This window comes from Rana temporaria, chromosome 8 (genome assembly GCF_905171775.1).
Source record: "Rana temporaria chromosome 8, aRanTem1.1, whole genome shotgun sequence".
NCBI lineage: Eukaryota > Metazoa > Chordata > Amphibia > Anura > Ranidae > Rana > Rana temporaria.
Window position 1 is genome coordinate 147,298,813 of NC_053496.1, and position 21,889 is coordinate 147,320,701.

At 42.0% G+C, this 21,889-nt stretch overlaps 1 protein-coding gene across 3 annotated transcripts in view; it reads left to right on the forward strand.

Moving 5' to 3' along the window:
- Window positions 1-21,889, forward strand: part of LOC120909157 (glutathione S-transferase P 1-like) — a 218,229-nt gene that overhangs the window by 174,579 nt on the left and 21,761 nt on the right. For all 3 annotated transcript variants that reach the window (XM_040320861.1, XM_040320862.1, XM_040320863.1), the window contains 3 exons: window positions 7,769-7,856; window positions 18,381-18,484; window positions 18,572-18,679. In XM_040320861.1, coding sequence (XP_040176795.1) covers window positions 7,769-7,856; window positions 18,381-18,484; window positions 18,572-18,679 — 300 coding nt within the window. The remainder of the gene's footprint in view (window positions 1-7,768; window positions 7,857-18,380; window positions 18,485-18,571; window positions 18,680-21,889) is intronic.

The window sequence follows — 21,889 nt, forward strand, 5'->3', positions numbered from 1 at the left end:
TGGGATGAAGTAGCAAACCCCAAAAGCGGTCACCACAAACAGTATAAGCAACAGTCCACAATATTTCCCTCCTCGTATCATTCTATTGTACACCCCTGACCGTTGTCCCATACAGTTTCTATTCTGATTGGCAGTTAAGTGCTGGTTTTCCCGGACCCTTGCTCTATGGGAGGAGCCATCAGGGTCTCTGGCTTTACGTCCTCCTTGTTCTTGAGCCCTCGCTCCAAGGGGGGAGCCATTGGGGCTTCGGGGGTCTTTATCTTCAAGGGACCTTTTCCACTGTATATGGACCTTGGTAAATGGGGCCTGTCTTTCTCCTTACGGCCAATTGCTTAACCAATACCTCATCTCCAGGTATAAAGGGGTGAGTTGGATCTGTGGAAAGAGGAGAAAAGGTGACAGCAACTCCTTCTTGGGTATGTTGGATAGTACTTACCAGATGTTTCATCCAAGTCTCCTGTTAAGAAAACAAATCATTATCCTTTCCTACACTATTCTCAGCTGGAGGGTGTCCCATGAGTATCTCAAAAGGGGAACACCCTCTAGAATTAGGAGTGACCCTTATCTGGTAAAGTACACCTGGAAGATAATGTTTCTATTCATTCGTTCCACAATTCCAGCACTCTGAGGGTGATAAGGGATGTGCAATTTCCATTGTATCCCCAAAATCTTGGAGAATTCCTGTGTGAGTTTAGAGACAAAAGCTGGTCCCTGATCAGACCAGATATTCACTGGGAGTCCGAATCGACTCACCTAATTATTTATAATAGCTCGTACCGCTATTCCTGCTGTTTCCCCAGTAGTGGGCACTGCTTCTACCCACCCGGAAAATGTATCCACAATTACCATAAGATATTTTACTTTTCCTTTCCGTTTTGGCATATGTGTAAAGTCTATTTGTAAGTCTGTAAGAGGTCCTAATGGAGGGGGCAAATTTCCGTGTCTTCCCATTGCCTTGCCCTGTAAATTATTTTGTGCGCCTGTAACGCATGAGCTTACAAAGTCTTGTATTATTTTTATGAGTCCTTGTGGACTCTGTATTGTTTTAAGATGGACTTCTGGCCCATGTGACCTGGACCATGAATGTATGAGATGATCAATGGTGCCGCAGACTTAGGAATACCCATGATTCCCTCCTTATTTGTCCAAAGACCTGCAGGATCTTTGGCCAAATTATGCTGCATCCAGTCAGAGCCATAGACTGTAAAAGCATAACCGTAGTCTGGTGCACTAAATTCATGTAAAACATAGAGGTTACAGGGGTGTCATGTGCAGGGATAGTATCCGCTGCTTGTTTGGCTACTTTGTCAGCAAGTGCATTGCCAAGTGCTTCCGTGGTCCTACTCGTAGTATGAGCTTTCACTTTAATCACTGCAATCCCTTTACGCAGGTGTATGGCATCTAGTAATGTTTCAATAAGGGTTTGCAAACAGCTGACAGGCACGTATTAACGCAGCAAGTTCAGCCTCTTGCGCAGATTTTGCGACTAAGGGTCTTGATTCATGAATAGTGTCAGAAAGTTGGACAACTGCATAACCAGTACGGTAGGTTTTATCATCGGGACGTGTACAACTACCGTCCACATATATGGTAATGCCCCCTTCTAGGGGTTTCTCCTTTAAATCAGCTCTTGGGGAGGTTGTTTGGGAAATTAGGTCTTCGCAATTATGCTCGGGCACTGGCTCTGATTCAGGCATTAGTTTAATGAGGGAGTGCAGAAACCGTACTATAGGAGTAGTGGATGGACACGTTTTAATCTCTAAATTTTGTGTGTTTAAGAAAATTATCTCGTACCCACTTAACCTCTGAGCTGTCATATGTTGCGTGTTCATGTTTTGCATCAGTTGTGTGACACTGAGTTGTGAAAAGGGTCATGGGTGATGCCAGAACAAGTTTCTCTGTCGGCCAGTGCCTGAAGACAAGCGGGCATACCCTGAACTTGAAATATACGTTACAGGTCTTTGCTTACCATCATGCTCTTGGGTCAGAACAGTAGCCATGGTATTCCCCACAATGAGGCAATACAGTGAAAAGACCCTACCATGTTGTATCAACCCCAAAGCGGGTGCATTACGAAGTGAACGCACCAGTGTGTCATAGACAGTGACCATCTCAGGGGTCCAGGTAATTTGTTTGGGGGCTGTGGCGAGTGTAGCCTTCCTAAGGACTGAGTCATGAAATGAACAGTCTGGAATCCATTGCCTACAGTACACTATTGAGCCTAGGAAAGACAGCAGTGAGCGCTTGTCGCTCGGTCTGCTCAGTGCTGATATGGCCTCTACTCTGGCAGGGGATACCAGCCTGGCACCTTCCGAGATGACCGCTCCCAAGTATTCCACCCGAGACGAGCACCACTGCACCTTCTTGAAAGACGCTAAGTGACCCTTGTCAGCGAGGTGGTCTAACAGATGCACAGAGTCATTATAGCGGCCAGTTTCCGTCCCATTTCCTATTAGAATGATCGTCCACGTATTGGATCAGAACTGAACCATGTTCAGGAACCCAGTCAGTCAGGGATTGATTTAACACCATGCTGAAGGCGGCTGGACTATCCACAAAACCCTGCAGTAACCTGGTCCATGTCAGTTGGCCGCGTTTCCATGAAAAACTAAAGAGGGGCTGACTAGCAGCATCAACGGGCACACTAAAAAATACATTGGCAAGGTCTATCACCGTATACCATTTGTGTTCTGGTGTCAGAGGAGCAAAGATGGTGCTAATATCTGCAACGAGGGGAGGTAGAGGTGTAATGCATTTGTTCAAGGGTCTTAAATCTTGTACCAAGCGCCATGTTCCGTTTGCCTTTCTTACGGGGTTAATGGGTGTATTCCAAGGACTGATGACTGGAGTCAATATGCCCTTTTGTAAGAATAATTGTATCTGTGGGTCTATACCATTCAACTTCTCCTCAGACAGGGGATATTGTTTCTGAAAAATGGGGATACATCCCCGTCTGATTGTCGGCCGGTAGGGTGTGCAATTTAGGAAACCCACAGAATCTTTGGACTCTGCCCATATTTTATGCTGACCTACTGGTGGGGGTAGAGCCACAAAGAAAGATCTGATGTCCACCCGTTTCTGCACTGACACATCAGTCTGGTGAATTAACTGACACCGTGCCATTGGATTCAAAAATTATCTTGATCCGTAATTTGGACAGTAAGTCTCTACCAGCTAGAGAGACTGGGCAAGTAAGTAACAGAGCAAAACTGCATTTACATAGAAACTTGCCATCCTGGTTACATATTTCTAAGTCTGATGTTATGTCATGTGGTGTTGGTATCCCATTAATTCCCTGTGTCAACCGGAAAGGAGGTGTCTTCCCCCTCTACAACAAGGTTTAAAGTAGGTAAAGCCTGCCAAATGCCAGAATAAGAGCAAAGAACTAAGGACGGGACTGAGATTGTGCCTGTTGGTTCCACTGTGGGTACTGGGCTATCTGTCTATTGTCATTCCAGTTAGGGTTTTGACCTCTATAAGCTCCCCTGTTTCCCTTTTTACCTCTATGACTTTGTCTCCCTTGTGGGCAGTTAGCCCTCCAGTGGCCAAAGCCACCACAATGGAAGCATGCCTGATCATTTTGTGGGCCCTGGCGAGGGTATGGCACAGAGCGTGGAGGGTACTGATCACCATTAGAATACTGATTCTGTTGTTGGTAGGGCATTTGTGCCGCCAACAGGGGTGTTTCCTCCAGCACGGGCTCTCCCGTTAAAGCTGGGAAAAGTCCTCACTTTGCCTCAAAAAGACCTGTTAAAGTCTATGGGACTCGAACATTTGAAATCTAAAGTGCTAATATTTCCTCCTCATCCCTCCTAAGTTTTTTTCTAAGATTACTCATTTCTCGGGCTTGCTCATCAAGATTTTGTTTATGCTCACTCATTTGTTCACGTTTTAATTTTATTTCCCTCTGCTGTTCCTGGATGCGTCTCGATTCTTCTATCTCCTCTTTCTTATTTCTCATCTGTTCTATCTTTGCTTGAGTACTAACGGAGTCTAAGTCCCTTTGCAACTCCCCAAGCTCTCTTAGTGTATCCGCTCTTCTCTTATTTTCCTGTCCTCTTCAAATGACCTCTTTTATCTGCCTCCTCTTTGGCTCTATCTTCCCATTGCTGTTTTTGCTGGTCAGTTGCAGAGCCATAGGCCATGATTGTAACTTGAGGATTTGAAAGAACGGGGTATAATTTTCTGCGAGGAGCTTCCTCTTTAACAAAAACATAGGATGGTGGAGTTGGCACGGTTGGAACTGGGGGTGGGCGCCTGGTATAAGGTGGAGGAACTTCCCTAGTAAGGGCAGTACCTTAGTCCAACTCCGCATATTTCTTTTCATATTTTTCCACTAAAGGCCTCCATTTCTTACAACATTTTTTCATATACTCCGTATCCCAATCTCCTGGTGGATATATGTTCTTTCCTATTCCACACATCCTCTCTACCTCATACCACTGTTCCCTATTCACAGGACCTACTGGACTGTATCCTGACATATGCAATTGATGGCTTTGTTTTATTATCAAATCCCAAAAAGGATCACAATATACAATTGGTATTTCATTCTTAACAAACTCTATAGGAGAAGGTTGTTTCAGCTCACCTTCTGAATCTTCCTTCCCAAATTTATTACCCATGTCAGTACTCTGTATTTCAAGTCCTCCTAAAATATTTTGGACACTGGTAAATAAAAGGGACAGACAACTAAAGTTTGTCCTGTCCTTTGTACAATCTCCTTCACTTCGTCCGGGGACAGGCCTTCTCGAAGACCTTCCTGCAGGGTGAACGGTATTTGATTGTGTATATCCACTCGGTGCACTCTAGTGCAGGGGGACTGTTTTTGGGGATTAAACGGGTAAAATCTCCTGTTGCCTAGTTGGGTTGGACTTCTATGTCCTCCCGGCCATACAGAGATTAGGGATAAATTTGACCCGTTTGCTGAGAAAGTTAAACCTGTTTTGCACTGAATACAGGAGGTCTTTGACACAGAGTATGACATGCAATCACTGTTACAAAAATAACAACAATCAATCTTATATTATACAATACATTGTGTTCTATATCATTCAAAAGGTTGCAACAGATTAAATCACATCAAATTCAGACAATACAAAACAAGAAATGAGCTCTTTTGTACTTGGGGCTCCACTCTATGTCCGTCCTTCTTCAGGGAGCAATCTGCTGCTACCCTGAAATATTCTTACAATAGTTTATAGTCAGACTCAACACTCGTCAGACTCTCCCTATCCTTTATAACCGCAACCTCTGCAATGCGCACAACAGAACTTCAAAACTAAAATTTATCTGAGGTACTGTTGAGCCAGGCAAAGAACACAAAAATACCCAAATATTAAAATTCGAGAATAAATGCGGACTTACCTGGTCAATCGATACCCCACTTCTGGTACCAGTCTGTAAGGTTCGGTTCTGGTTCCGTTGCCTAGGCTGGACCTTGGACAGGTGGATGCCCCCTGCGCCGGAGGGACAGAATAATGACAGACACAATATGCTGTATCATAGATTGCAAATTGTCTATATTGTTCACAGTATTTTATACAGATACAGATGTTCCTCTTTCCACAAGTTTCATTCTTACAAGTTTCAGAAAATTGAGGAACAAGTTTCTTGCACACAGAATGTCTGTGCCGGAACTAGCCGTCTAACACATAATCTATTTGTATCTATGACAAAAACCGCAAAGCTTAAATGGTAGGAGAAAAACAAGCACAGTACTTATTGCAATGTATGTTATACAAAATGGAACCCCAAATCTAAAATGGAGTAACTAATGTCAGACATATAATATTCCATTATTTCACATTCCTTACAGGCTCTGAACATAAAAGAGCCCTTTTTGTTGTTCCTAGAGGATAGGGTGATCCTTTTTTTATATTTGCCAAAAGTGACCTCAGATTTCCACAGGTCACAGGAAATTGTTCTTCCCTCCTTTTGTCAGAACCCCAAAAATGACAGAGGAAAAGTTTTGTATGTTAGAAGATGTATTTTGGTCTATTTAGATAGTGAGGGAGTTCAGGTGATCAAATCATTTACTAATTTAGTTTATCCGACCAAAAGAAAGGACTTCAGGCCTCTAAGCCTACGATAGCCAGGTGGATTAAACAGACTATCGCAGTAGCTTGTGAACGGTCAAAATCCTGTTCCAGCTCATATTAAAGCTCATTTAACTAGATCTCTGACTTCCTGGCAGAGAGGGCAGGCGCTTTGCTTGATCAAATCTGCAGAGGAGCAACTTTGACAAGCCATAATACTTTCCTGAGATACAACAGGGTGGAGCTGTTGTCCCCTCAGGACTTGGCGTTTGTCAGGAAGTTCCTACAGGCGGTGATCACACCCTAAGGTAGGCCTGAACTTCTTTTTTTTCACAAGTAAAAGTCTGAACTTCTTGCTCATCGTCTCAGGTATGCCGTCCTGGAAGACTGGAGAAAAGTACCAGTTGCACGTAACAGGTTTTCTAGGAAGTCTTCCAGGACGGCAGGCCTACTTCACTACCCTTAATTGTTGATGTTTTATTCTCACAGAATGTACCATCTGACACCGGTGCGGGCCTATACTTTGTCATAACTGAGGGACAGAGGGAAGGGTGGGGCCTTTTAAACTGTTGATTTTTGTTTCCTGTCAGGTGGGACCCGTCGTCAAAGGTGTGCCATCCTGGAAGACTTCCTAGAAAACTTGTTACTGGTAAGTGTAGCTGGTAATTTTTATAACTTTTTTTATTTCGGTCCTTTTTAGTTTGTTAAAATAAAAACAGCGGTGATCAAATACCACCAAAAAGCTCTATTTGTGGGAAGAAAATCTTAAAAATGTTTGGGTACAATGTTGCATGACCATGCAATTGTCATTTTAAAGTGTGACCGTGCTGGAAGCTGAACATTTTGTTCTGAGCAGAAGGGGGGGGGGGGAGTGCCTGGTATTGAAGTGATTAAGGACTGTCAGACGGTGGGAGCTGACTCTGGACTGTGGGATCCTAATTGTCAAAAGAAATGCAAAACTGTCCAGTCTGATTTGGGGAGCCATGTCTGCTGGTCCACTGTTTTTATTAAGTCCAAAGTCAGCGCAGCCATCTACTAGGAAATTCTAGAGCACTTCATGCTTTCCTCTGCTGACCTGCTTTTATGGAGATGTTGATTTAATTTCCCAGCAGGACTTGGCACCTGCCTACACTGCCAAAAGTACCAATACCTGGTTTAATGATCATGGCATTAATGTGCTTGTTTGTTGGCAAAACTCACCTGACCTAAACCTCAGAATCTGTGGGGTGTTGTCGAGAAAGATGAGACACCAGACCCAACAATGTAGATGAGCTGAAGGGTGCCATCAAAGCAACCTGGGCTTCCATAATGCCAGTGCCACAGGCTGATCGCCTCCAAGCCATGCCGCATTGATGCAGTAATTCGTACAAAAATAACCCCCCAAGTATTGAGTGCATACCATACATAGATGTACTTTTCAGTAAGGCAACATTTCTGTATTAAAAATATTTTTTTTTTTTTACTGGTCTTGTGTGTTCACATTTTTTGAGAAACTGAATGGTGGGTTTTCCCTAGCTGTAAGCCATTATCGTCACAATTGAAAAACTAATGTTTGAATTGTATCACTATAAATTAGTTTCACTTTTTGAATTGAATTACTGAAATTAACTTTATGAGATGCACCATAAGTCCATCAGCTAGCAATTTCAAGTTATCAGAAGCGGACTCTCACAGGTTTTTAGCTGCATTTTAATGTCCTTTTCTGACAGTTTTTGTGCTTTGCTTGACAGATGTTTGGTCAACTTCCAGGATTTAAGGATGGAGACTTCACTATGTATCAGTCAAATGCCATTCTCCGTCATCTTGCTAGGAATCATGGTAATTTTTCTTAACTTGACAGTCTTGAAGCCTAGTTCCCTGCCACATGTGGTTGCACCAGAATTGAAACCGTAATACATAAGCCATTTGCTGCAGTTAACTGACTACACAGATTGTGGGCCACATCCCTGATGCATAGATTAAAGGCAGGTTCCTCAAAATGGGAATTTAACTGGACCACAAACAGACGGTGTTTAAAATATTTGGATAGGTGTGATTGGACAGTTTCCAGAACAGACAAGATACTTCAGTCCTTAGAATATTAAAAGAAAAGAGGAAACTGAGCAGGCAATTGCTTACTCAATATAAAATAGGACATTTTGAGATAGTATGTCTAATCAGGTAAGCAAATACAACAAAAAAGTTTAAGAAAATGTATTAATATAAAAATAAAATGACATCCTAAAACCACTTAGGCCATTGATGAATGCTGATTACAAGATTACTAGATGATGGTGATGCTGGAAACCAACATGTTTCGCAATTTTGCGTCGTCAGGGCACCGCATCCATCTATCTTTGTATCTGATCATACAAAGAAGTACATGTCATTAGTATAGATCTACATTCATAATTTTTCATTGTTCAGTTCATTACATTTCTAACAATTCATTTCATATGTTTATGCTCACCTAGTCTATGGAGTTTTGGAGAGGCCGCATATCCCACCAAACAAGTGCCCACAAATATGGCCAGTTCCCAAAAGTTCATCCAAACCCGCCGGATTACTGTGAGGCTATTGGACCGGGCTGGTAATCATAAGGGATGTGGGGTCAGAATCTATAAGGTTTTAAAAACATTCTAGTAATTTATTTAGCTGGATAATGTACAAAAATCATAAGGTATGAAAGAGAAAAACTCATCTATAGTCTATAGAGAAGAAAACCTAAATATTTAAATATAGAAATACCTGCTGTCTTGGTGATTATGATCCCACAAATTTGTCTCTTAAAAATCAACACAGGGCCACAATCATATAGCAGTAACAGAGTGAGACCATTATGTTTCTACGCCGCAGTGATGCTGAAAAGATGAATGAAACATAAAGCACTTATCAATATGTACCTGACTTGACTATGGCATGATTGAGATGGTAACACTCAATATAGTGCCTCTAGTTAAAGAAAATGTACTGTACAATATAGTCATAAATATGGCACAGATGTGTTTCACATACCCCAATCAGTATAATGCTTCTATTGGGGCCAAATAAAGAGAACAGCTGTTACCTATTGCGGTGGCAGTACCCAGAATATACCGCAGATCTCCTTATTGGTCCCCTCCTCGTAGTGCCGGTGCTTGTTCCCTGCAAGACGCGTGTGTCAACTGGCTGTCGGCACTAGCGTCTTATAAAGTCCGGTCCCACCGGAAGCACAGGGTCACGATTGACCCCTGAAAGCACTTCCAGTGCGGGTGTTCCTTTTCAGGCGCATGCGCAGAAGGACCAAAGCAGTCAGTCACAGCGTTCAGGCGCCACATTCCGCATGAACAAGTGCGGACCAGGGTTGAGAAGGGAAAATCCCCTCTCCTACAGGGACACACGAATAGCTCCACTTAGTGGCATGAATACCAGAGTGCAGCCATACTAACAAGTGGATACCTGCATAGCGCTAGATTGACCCCAGACAGAACTTCCAACGACAACATAATTGTGCATGATATAGTAGAAATGGCAACATTTTGTTTAGCATGTATCAAAGATTATTTAATTGTAAACCTTAATTATACAATTCCCTATGTGAAATAATCAACTTAACCACTTCAGCCCCTGACCATTTTGCATGTCAATGACCGGCCAACTTTTTGCGAGTCGGCACTGCGTCGTGGCTCCCAAACAAAATTGGCTTTTTCTTTTTTTTATTTTCCACAAATAGAACTTTCTTTTTTTTTTGGTGGTATTTGATCACTACTGCGGTTTTTAGTTTTTGCGCTATAAACAAAAATAGAGCGACAATTTTGAAAAAAATGAATATTTTGGTTTTATTTTGCTGTAATATCCCCAAAATATATAAAAAAAACGATTTTTTCCTCAGTTTAGGCCGATGTGTATTCTACATATTTTTCGTAAAAAAAATCACAAGTGTTTATTGATTGGTTTGCGGAAAAATTATAGCATCTACAAAATGGGGGATAGTTTTTATGGCATTTTTATAAAAAATTTTTTTTTACTAGTAATGGCGGAGATCATCGATTTTATCGGTACTGCGACCTTGTGGAGGACACTTCGGACACTTTTGACACATTTTTGGGACCATTGGCATTTTTATAGCGATCAGTGCTATAAAAATGCATTGATTACTGTAAAAAGGGGTTAACACTGGGGGTGTTAAATATGTTGTCTTCTATGGCAGATACATAGACTACATAATTATCATTTGGAATGGCACCAACAAGGACTGTGAAGATTTTGTGAATCATTGTAACAGCAATATGTACGGTTTGAATTTTACCTTTGTTACAGACGTTGAAAAGCTGGCCTTTTTAGACTTATGCCGTGTACACACGGTCGTTTTTTGTGATGAAGAAAACAACATTTTTAAAAACGTCATTTAAAATGACCGTGTGTGGGGAAAACGTTGTTTTATGTCTTCTGAAAAACGAAAAAAAAAAAATTCGAACATGCTTCAATTTTTTGTCATTTTTCAAAACGTCGTTTTTTGTGTCATTTAAAATGATAGTGTGTGGGTAAAATTACGTTTTTAAACCCGCGCATGCTCAGAAGCAAGTTATGACGCAAGCTTGAATGGAACAGAGTGCCGTCGTACGTGCTGAATGTAACCACGCTTTGCTAGAGCATTTTGAAAAAACGATGGTGTGTAGGCAACGTCGTTTTTTAAAATGAAGTTTGAAAAACTTTGTTTTATTTCATCACAAAAAACGACTGTGTGTACGCGGCATACGAACTGTACCATACCGATTAATATCATCCATGCTAAAAATTACTCCAAGCCAACTGCTGGAAACTCACTTCTACACTATAGGAGTTGTCACTATTCAAAGTGGAAAAACAATATACCATGGGTCAATTTTGCCGTCTACGGTGCAATTGCACCAGCATAGCAGATTTCACAGAACAAAGTCAGCTACTTACCAAAAAATTACAAGAAAAGGGTTACCCAGAATCTCTAAGGAGGCATACACCCAATATGCACAAAATACCCACAAACCTGGAGAAAAAAATAGTTTTGTCATCATGATCACAAAAAAATGGAATCTATTTTGAAAAAACACTGGCCAATTCTTCTAGAAGACGTCCATTTAAAATCGGTGTTGCACAATCTCCTTAAAGTTACATACAGAAGAGCCCTCAACATCAAAAACAAAATGGCTCCCAGTAAGCTAAAACCAAGTTCTTCTAATATTATGCAAGAATTATGCCTAATACCTTTTACATGGCATGTTTCAATGCAAGAAGGCCCTATGCAAAATGTGCAGCTTTGTACAGCATGGTCAAAAGAAGTTTACTGAAAAAGGAAAAACTCGCCTTTTCTATGATTTTCATAATTGTTCCTCAGACCATGTTGTCTATTGTCTTCTCTGCCCCTGCCAACTACTCTATGTGGGTCGAACCATCTGCCCCCTTAGACAGAGGTTCAGACAGCATCGTAGGAAGATTGAGGGATGTATAGACAAACATAGTGTCCCCAACACTTTTCCAAATTTCACAAAGGGTCTACTGATGACCTATAAGTATGGGTAGTCGAACAGATGCCCAAAAACCTCACTGAGGCAGAAAGATTTTTCAAATTGTGCGAACGAGAGACGTACTGGATATATACTTTAGATACTCTTCTCGCCTGGAGGCCTTAATGAAATGATAGAACCTACCATTCTACCATTCTATAACTTTATTCCAGTTAATACATGATGATCTGTCACTTTTCTTCCATTCAAATATTATCTTCCATCGTTTTATTATTTTTATCTGCTTTCTTATTCCTCTAATGCCTTATCCCCATCTGGTGAGAGGTGTGAACAGTCTGTCCACATTCTAGTACATACCAACTAGCCATATTCTGTATGATATCACCTCATTCATTTAGTCCACCGTATTGGATCAAAATATCCTAGATGGGAAATAGACTCATTAATTATATCTATATGCGTACATACATACAATTCTAAACGTGTTGTGTCTTTTTAAGTCCATTTTATTCACAAAAAGTTTTTCACCTCACTCGTCTCCTATCTATCTATCCTCTCTATCTATTCTATCTATCCTATCTATCTGTCTGTCATAATCCATGTTAAATCAACCTACCATTTTTATGACAATCAGTAGGTCTCATTTATAATTCCCTCTCTCATGCATTCAGATAAATGTATTGTAAACTGGGTGCAACCAGCCAATGGTCACCTACATTGTTTTATTTCATATTGTTTTTAAATATTCTTTCTCCCTTCTCTAAATTGTCCACCCGGTTTTTATATACAATTTTTAAATTATTCCCTTGTTGTCCTATGGGTATGTCTTCCTGTGAGGTTAATGAATAGGAACAGTTCCTGCTCTTCCCCACTAGGTGGCACACCCCCCTTTGTTTATAAATAGCCATCTAGTCTCCCCTAGTCCTTTATGCTTGAAAAAGGAGCGCGCTCAGCTACACGCAGCGCCAGCTCCGAAACGTCGTCGCATGCAAAAGGTTCCTGTGACATCACCGCGACTCACGCTGCGCTCCACGCCTCGCTCCTGATGGTCTCACCGCCCCAGCCGGACTTCCTGCAACACGGACGGTCTGACACCAGAGCACTGTTTCAGTTAACATCTAGTGCGGAAGAACGCCACATCCGTGACCACTACTTAGGATCTACATGCTGGATCTCCATTACTTATTATATAAGTGGATGCTGTTACCTATTGTTAATAAAAGCTATTTTGTCCTTAACCTGTAGGCGCCTTCTCTTCGCTTTCTCTTTGCATACATTGTATGAGCATGCGATCAGTCTTTTCTCCCCCTGACAGGACCGGGAGCTGTGTGTGTACACACACAGCTCCTGGTTCTCGCTCTGTAACGAGTGCTCGCGGGTGCCCGGCGGTGATCGCGACCGCCGGGCACACGCGTCGGCACCAGGGGCGAGCTTCTCTGACGGCATGCACGTGCCCCTATTGGCTGCAATGCGAAATGACATAGCTACGTGATCTCGCGCAGCCGACCAGCCGCCGTGTAACTGCGGCAGCTGGTCGGCTAGTGGTTAAGGAGTAACACTATCCACCACTCTATATGAGGAGAATTGGAGGAATTGAATTTATTCACTCTTGAGAAGAGGAGAATTAGGGGGGATATGATCAACATGTACAAATATATAAGAGGTCCATACAGTGGACTTGGTGTTGAGCTATTCACTTTACGGTCAACACTGAGGACAAGGGGGCACTCTTTACGTCTAGAGGAAAAGAGATTTCACCTCCAAATACGGAAAGGTTTTTTCACAGTAAGAGCTGTGAAAATGTGGAACAGACTCCCTCCAGAGGTGGTTCTGGCCAGCTCAGTAGATTGCTTTAAGAAAGGTCTGGATACTTTCCTAAATGTACATAAAATAACTGAGTACTAAGTTTTGTAGGTAAAGTTGATCCAGGGTAAATCCGATTGCCTCTCGGGGGATCAGGAAGGAATTTTTTCCCCTGCTGTAGCAAATTGGATCATGCTCTGCTGGGGTTTTTTGCCTTCCTCTGGATCAACTGTGGGTATGGAGTTGGGTGTATGGGATTGTACTGTGTTTTTTATTTTGTTTGTTTATTTTTTGTGGTTGAACTGGATGGACTTGTGTCTTTTTTCAACCTGACTAACTATGTAACTATGTAACCTCTAGATGGCGGTAGTGTGTCACATAAATGAACACAGAACCATTACAGTAAGCAAGGAAAAAATAAAAATTGGTAATAAACCTATTCCTGCATAGTGATCCCTGTCCTGGTGATCAAAATTAAACGAAGGGTTTACCATAGGTCTAAATCATATGCTGACTGCACAACAATTGGTGTTTATCTAGCTACATGTCTAGGTGGCACATTTTACATTGGTAAAACTAAGCGTCCTTTTGCTAGACGTATACAAGACCACTTATATGATCTAGATGCAGGCCTACTGTACACTCCTATATGTAAACATGTTGGCCTGCAGTACAGCTATGATCCATTCTATGTCCCCTTCTTTGTCCTTGAGGTTATCCCGGAACAGGAAAGGAGAGGCAATTTTGACGAAGTCCTCCAGCAAGAGGCGAGGTAGATATTCAATCAAAGAGCGACCTATCAACCAGGGTTAAACACAGCGGTATCGTTTAAACCCTTCCTGTAATTTTGATCACCAGGACAGGTGATCACTATGCAGGAATAGGTTTATTTATTACAATTTTTTATTTTTTCCTTGCTTACTGTAATGGTTCTGTGTTCACTTTTATGTGACACACTGTAACGGACCTATGAACTATTCTGAGCTCAAAGGGTTAATTGTAGAGTGACTTTTTCCACTGCTGAATGCTAACATTCCCTTTGCATAGCTAATGGACTCTCCTTTGTGTAGTTAATCCCCTCAACATACGGAGGCTGTTATGTGGGAGTGTATAATTGTTTTAAAGGTTAATTGAATTCTATTGTCTGATCAAGTCATGTTAAATATAAGGTTGGAGCCGAACGTCTAGAGACTGATTGATTCAAGGGAATGTCATTATTTCAAAGTATGTGTGTGAAGGGGGGGCGGAGAGTGTCATTGTTCATGTAAGTTTGTAACCATATAAAAAGCGAGGTGAAATGTGCAATAAAAGTCAGTCTTGTTTGACCCTTCAACGTAGCCTTGTCTCGTTCGGGAAGGGGAATTCTCTCTCTCTCTCTCTCTCTCTCTCTCTCTCTCTCTCTCTCTCTCTCTCTCTCTCTCTGGATCTATTGGATGGGGATACCGGCGGTACTTGCATATCGCAGCTTGCTAGGGAAAAGGACTTCTCCAACGGCTGAGACCCTCTCCCTAGCTGGGTAGCCGTTACACACACTACCGCCATCTAGAGGTTATCCTCATATAGAGTGGTGGATAGTGTTACTCCTTAAAGGAGTTGTAAAGGAAACATTTTTTTTTGCTTAAATGACTGTTTACAGGGTATAGAGACATAATAGTTAACTGATTCCTATTAAAAATAAACAATCATATAATGTACCTTTGGTTTCAGTTTCGTTTTTGCATGTTATGCTGCCTCTGTGCTGTATAGAGCCATAGAGAAGTGAGGGTTTGAAAACGAAACTAGAAGCTCCCAGTACTGTGGTCCAAAGGAAACAGACAACCAGGAAGTGTCCAGAACAGAGCAGAATTACAGCAACATCAGAGCAAAAACAAACTAAGGGCATGAAACCAGGACTGCAGTAAGGTAAAGGAAGCTATTTGGCTAAAAAAAAAAAATCCTTTTAATGACCCTTTTTAAGTTGATTATTTCACATAGGGAATTGTATAATTAAGGTTTACAATTAAATAATCGTTGATACATGCTGAACAAATGTTGCTATTTCTTCTATATCATACACAATTATGTTGTCGTTGGAAGTTCTGTCTGGGGCCGTTGTAGCGCTATGCAGGTATCCACTTGTTAGTATGGCTGCACTCCGGTATATATGCCACTAAGTGGAGCTATTCGTGTGTCCCTGTAGGAGAGAGGGGATTTTCCCTTCTCAACCCTGGTCCACACTTGTTCATGCAGAATGTGGCGCTTGCGCGCTGTGACTGACTGCTTTGGTCCTTCTGCGCATGCGCCTGGAAAGGGACACCCGCACCGGAAGTGCTGTCAGGGGTCAATCGCGACCCTGTGCTTCCGGTGGGACCAGGCTTTATAAGACACTAGTGCCGACAGCCAGTTGACATGTGCGTCTTGCAGGTAACACAAGCACCGGCACTACGAGGAGGGGACCAATAGGGAGATCTGCGATATATACTGGGTACCGCCACCGCAATAGCTAACGGCTGTTCTCTTTTTTTTTTATTTTTTTTTATTTGACCCTAATAGGAGTTCTACTGACGGGTCTGTGAAACATATCTGTGCCATATTGATGACTATATTGCACAGTATATTATCTCTAACTAAAGGCACTATATTGAGTGTTAGAGCCGGTTCACACTGGGGCGACTTGGGATCCGACTTGAAGTCGCCTCAAGTCGTCCCAAGTCGCGCTGTGGAGAAAAACAATGCAAGTGAATGGGAGCGGTGTTAATGCACACGATTCGAGTCGCTCCGACTTCAAAAGAAGTTCCTGTACTACTTCAATCCGACTTGTAGGCGATTTGTACCCATTGATTTCAATGGAAGTCGCCAGCGACTTTCCAGGAAGATAACATACATTTCTCAGGCAAACCTCTCCCTCCCTCCCCTAGAGCTGATTGTTTGGCCACTGGAAAGTCTCCTGTCCTGGAGACGACTTCAAGTCGTTTTCTAAATCTCCCCAGATCTCCCTGTGGTTCATGCTCAAGTTGTGTCGGAGTCGCCTCTGAAAGTTGTGCTGGAAGTCGTGTCGCCCTAGTGTGAACCGACTCTTACCATCTCAATCATGCCATAGTCAAGTCGGGTACATATTGGCCCAGATTCAAGAAGCACTTGCGCCCGCGCAACCATAGGTTGCGCGGCGCAAGGGCTTACTTGCTCCGGTGTAACGAGTGCTCCTGATTCAGGAACCTCGTTACACCGACTGCAGCCTAAGATATGACAGACATAAGCCTCCTTATGCCTTCATATCTCAGGCTGCATTCTTGCGTTGGCCGCTAGGGGGCGCGGCCATTGTGATCGGCGTATAGTATGCAAATTGCATACTACCACCGATTCACAAAAGTTGCGCGGGCCCTGGGCACGCAAGGTACGGAGTTTCCGTACAGCAACTTTAGCGCAAGGTTGCTCCTGCTAATAGCAGGGGCAGCCAATGCTAAAGTATAGCTGCGCTTCCCGCTCGTGAAATTTAAATTTCACGTCGTTTACGTAAGTGATTCGTGAATGGCGCTGGACGCCATTCACGTTCACTTAGAAGCAAATGACGTCCTTGCGACGTCATTTGCCGCAATGCATGTCGGGAAAGTTTCCCGACGGAGCATGCGCTGTTCGCTCGGCGCGGGAGCGCGCCTAATTTAAATGATTCCCGCCCCCGGCGGGATCATTTACATTAGGCGTCCTTACGCAGGGCTAATTAGCATAGCGCCCGCGCAATTTACGGAGCTACTGCTCCGTGAATCGCTGGGCAAATCGAAATATTTGCGTGGGCGCAGAGAAAAATCTTTGCTCTTTGCCCACGCAAATATTGCTCCAATCTACCTGAATCTGGGCCAGTGACTTGACTTTTCAGCATCACTGCGGTGTAGAAACTTAATGGTCTCACTCTGCTATATGCTTGTGGCCCTGTGTTGATTTTTTTGGAGACAAATTTGTGGGATCATAATCACTAACATAGAAGGTATTTCTATATTTAATATTTAGGTTTTTTCTCTGTAGACTATAGATAAGGTATGAAAAAGAAACTCATGAGTTTTTTTTTTTTTTTTTGTAAATTATCCAGCTATATAAATTGCTAGAATGTATTAAAACTTAGATTCCAACCCCACATCCCTTATGATTACGAGCCCAGTCCAATAGCCTCACAGTAATCCGGCTGGTCTGGCACCTACCGGATGCATGAATATTTGGGAACTGGCCATATTTGTGGGCACTTGCTTGGTGGGATATGCGGCCTCTCCAAAGACTAGGTGAGCATAAACCTATGAAATGAATTGTTAGAAATGTAATGAACTGAACAATGACACATTTTGAATGCAGATCTATACTAATGACATGTACTTTTTTGTATGATCAGATACAAAGATAGATGGATGCGGCGCCCTGACGACGCAAAATTGCAAAACATGTTGGTTTCCAGCATCACTATCATCTAGTAATCTTGAAATCAGCATTCATCAATGACCTAAGTGGTTTTATGTAATAAGATAGTGCAGCGCAAAACAATATGTTACAATAAGTCCATGAGTGATCATAGAAAGGAAAAAATCAAAAATGAATGCATCAAAAAAATAAGTCCATCAGTGATAGGGTGAACGAGAAATCCAACAGAATTTCAACAAAATGGTGCAGATTCCAGACTAGTGACCATAGAAAGAGATCCTTCACCAGAAAAGAACAGATGGCCTCTCACCTCAGAATTTTTTTTTCCCAGCGCTGAATAGTTTTCTATTTTTACGAAGTGGTTTTATGACTGTCATTTTAATTTTCTATTAAAAAAAATATTTTTTTCCTAAACTATTTTTGTTGTATTTTCTTACCTGATTAGACATACTATCTCCTAAAAGTCCTATTTTATATTGAGTAAGCAATTGCCTGCTCAGTTTTCTCTTCTTTTTTTTTTTTTTTCTTGGTGTTTAAAATTATATACATTTATTTTATTCTATTTTTTTTTTTTTCTAAACACGGTTTGTGGTCTGAAGTCCCATTTTGAGGAACCTGCCTTTACTCAGGTTTGAAACGGTGACTGATATACTTTACTGCTGTTAGCTAGAATTAAAACTGGTTCTTTCTCTAGGTATTTATGGAAAAACTCCCATTGAGGCTGCACAGATAGACATGGTAAATGATGGAGTGGAAGATCTCAGGCTGAAGTACAGCCATCTCATCTATCAAAACTATGTAAGTATGAATTGGCAGTGCAGATTTTGTGACACAAATCTTCATTCTTAATTGATTTCAGGTATGTAAATTCTTTCCCTCTTTCAGGAAAATGGAAAAGAAGATTATATTAAGGCTCTTGCCACTGAATATGGTCATTTTGAGCGCATCCTTTCAAAAAATAATGGTGGAAAAAGCTTTCTTGTGGGGGATCAGGTGAGAATCTGGTGTGGATGGAGATTTATCAGGGAATTTCATTCCATCGTCTAACTTATCGCAACTGGGAAAAGAAATTGATGGGTGGAAAAGTAAGTGGTCTTAAGACACTTTACATTTAAAACTAGGATCTGTAGGTTTCTATTGAAAATATTTACTAAAACGTCTTTCAGGACAGCACTTGAGAGATTGTAGCTCCTCCTACTAGACTAGACAAAAGAAAACACCTCTTCCACCAAAGGAGGCTTCACCCCACCACCTTTTAGTTTTTGTTTCCTCCGGCTCGTGGGAAGACCTGATGGGGAGCCATGAGCTCTTGGATTCTGTCCTGAGACCAGGCTTCCTGCTCTTGCTTTCACCACCCGCTTTCTGGTCCTCCCAGCTTTATCCCAGGCTGGTGGTGACAATTGAGGAGCAGATTCTTCATTTGCACTTCAATGCCTTTTTTTTTTTTAACAATACATTTTTAATTTTCATTATGATGAGTAATGATTAGCTATTCAGCAATATTGGACATCACTTTGAAGGATTTGATTATAGTACTTATTCAAAAAATATTGTAAAAACTAAGCCAAGTACTGGAGAAGAAAGGCATAACAGATATTGATATGTTTTTGTTGGTCAGCCCCCGCTTACCCCAGATGGGATCAAACTGTAATGCACAACCGTTTTTCATGACGAGAAAAATGCAATTTTTTAAATTGGTCGTTAAAAACTATTGTGTAGGCTCCAGAGCATTTTTCTTGATGAGAAAAATGGGCATTAAAAATTTATGCTCAGAAGCAAGTTATGAGACGGGAGCGCTCGTTCTGGTAAAACTAGCGTTCGTTTTGGCGATAGCACATTTGTCATGCTGTAAATTATTGCATTGTTTAATGCAGCACATTCTTTTCTTCTTTATAATGCTACAATAATCAAATTCTTTTGCTGTTGATATTCTCAGAGTTCTGACAAACTTATTTCTTTATCGTGATCTCATGAATAAGCTTTATTTTTTGTAAGCCAGATCTCCCTAAAAAAAATATATATATTTTAGACTGATTTCCTTTTTTCTTTATTTTTTTTGTCAAGTTACCACAACATTATTATTTAGTATTTATCCTCAAGGATGTTGGTGTCCCTTGTTTTGAAAATTGTTTTTTTTTTAAATGTCCCTGCCTACTCACTAGCAAATTCTCTATTTTGAATAAAAACACAAGGTCAAGTTTTGACTGTAAACCAAAAATCCATTTATTCTGGCTCCAAAAAAATTTAAGGTGAAGGCAAACCAAAAACGCAGGTAATAAAAACAAAAGCTAGGAAGGCAGCACTGACTTGACTTTGTGCAGACACAGATCCCCACAGCAAACAACCAAGGATGTGAATAACAAAATTGGGACCATGAGAAGCACATATCTGTAGGACCAAAATTATTGTCTTTGTAGCCTTCCCTGCAGCCTTTGATAACCCCGTCTTCGGAGACTGTGTCCCTGGAGGAGAGCTTGTGGCAGGAGCAGGTTCAGGAGGAGCGACCTCCACAATGTCCATGTAGTCGGTCAGCTTCCCCATCAAGCCCATGTTGATCACCTTCAAAATGAGGGTTTTGCTTCTGAGAAGCTGGCCCATGTCCATTCTTGAAAAGTTTTTCCCCAATAATGGCTGCAAATCCCTCAGCAGGGGTGGGGGGCTCTCTGAGGACCGCAGTAGCCTTCCTAATTAAAGCATGTTTCCTCCTCCATCTGTCAAGGCCTCCTGGCCCTTTTGTGGAATGCGGAGAGGAGGTATTTGGAAACTGGTGCTAGGCCAGGCCTAGCACCCACTGGGGCCTGCCTCACAATTTCTCCCCCCTCATCCTGGCTGTGCTCTGCCGGTGTATAAAAAAGGTACATGGTTACATTTTGGTCTTCATCTATCACACATTTTTCACCTCATGACGGTTGCAAATTGAATGCTAATAAATATTAAAGACAATCATTCTGTCCCCAACATTTTTGGCCACTACGGTCTATTGATATGTCAAACACTTTTTGTTCAATCATTACATTTTTAGCAATAGTAACATCTATTTTACATTATACTTTTAGTACAAGAAATCTTTAGCCAAATGGTATACCTGGCTCCATATGGTCAAATCGGGCTCCTCCCAGGAACTCAGGTTGTTCCTCCAAAGAAGGCTGGAGGGTTGGCTGCAGGGAAGGCTGGAGCTACATCTGGGAGGAAGGGTTGAAAGCGATTCCCTTGCTTCCAGATGGTCGTCAAGGAAGTTTAACTGACTGAAGTACCACAGACTAGGCTTATAAATCTGATCTGCAGCTGCTCCTGACCTCATGGATTTCAATACTTTATTCCGTTCACTATGATATGTGCCCCTAATTGTCGCAATTTTGGTATTCACATCCTCCCAGGAAAGCCTCTTCTGAATAGGACCAAGTGCCCTTCCCCCACCCTCACAATCGCTCCCTCTAGCCCAGGTAGAGGAAGAAAAGGACGGGAGGATATGGAAAGACAGGCCAGAACACAGCTCAGAGGGGGAGTTGGATCTAGACCTTGTAAACCAGATTCAGTAGGATGCAAGGTTAAGGAGATGCCTCTTCACCCTAGAGGATCTGGATGGACTCCTGCAGGCAATATAGGCCACTGAGGAGATTACAGAAGCCCCTAGCATAACTTCAGCAAGGTATATAGGGGCTGAGCAAGGCTCAATCCAGGGTGCTTTCCACTCCAATACCTAAAGGGTCAGGGCCAGCTGCTATGAATCTGGCAGGTAGCTTACAATGGTGCATTTAGAGGTTTTTAGCCCCTCAAAGCCTGCCTCCTAATTTTTTACCCATAGGGGCACCCTAGTGAATAGAGATGAGCCGAACACCCCCCCCCCCCCGTTTGGTTCGCACCAGAACCTTCCAATGGACTGACCATTCGCACGAACATTTAGAACCCCATTGACGTCTACGGGACTCGAACGTTCGAGTTCAAAAGTGCTCATTTTAAAGCCTAATATGCAAGTTATTGTCGTAAAACGTCTTTGAGAACCTGGGTCTTGCCCCAGGGAACATGTATCGATGGAAAAAAAGTTTTAAAAACGGTTGTTTTTTCTGGAGCAATGATTTTAATGATGCTTAAAGTGGGGCGGGAAATTCCTTTAAATATCGTACCTGCTGGGTGTCTATAGTATGCCTGTGAAGTAGCACGTGTTTAGAACTGTCCCTGCACAAAATGAGATGAGAAAAAAGT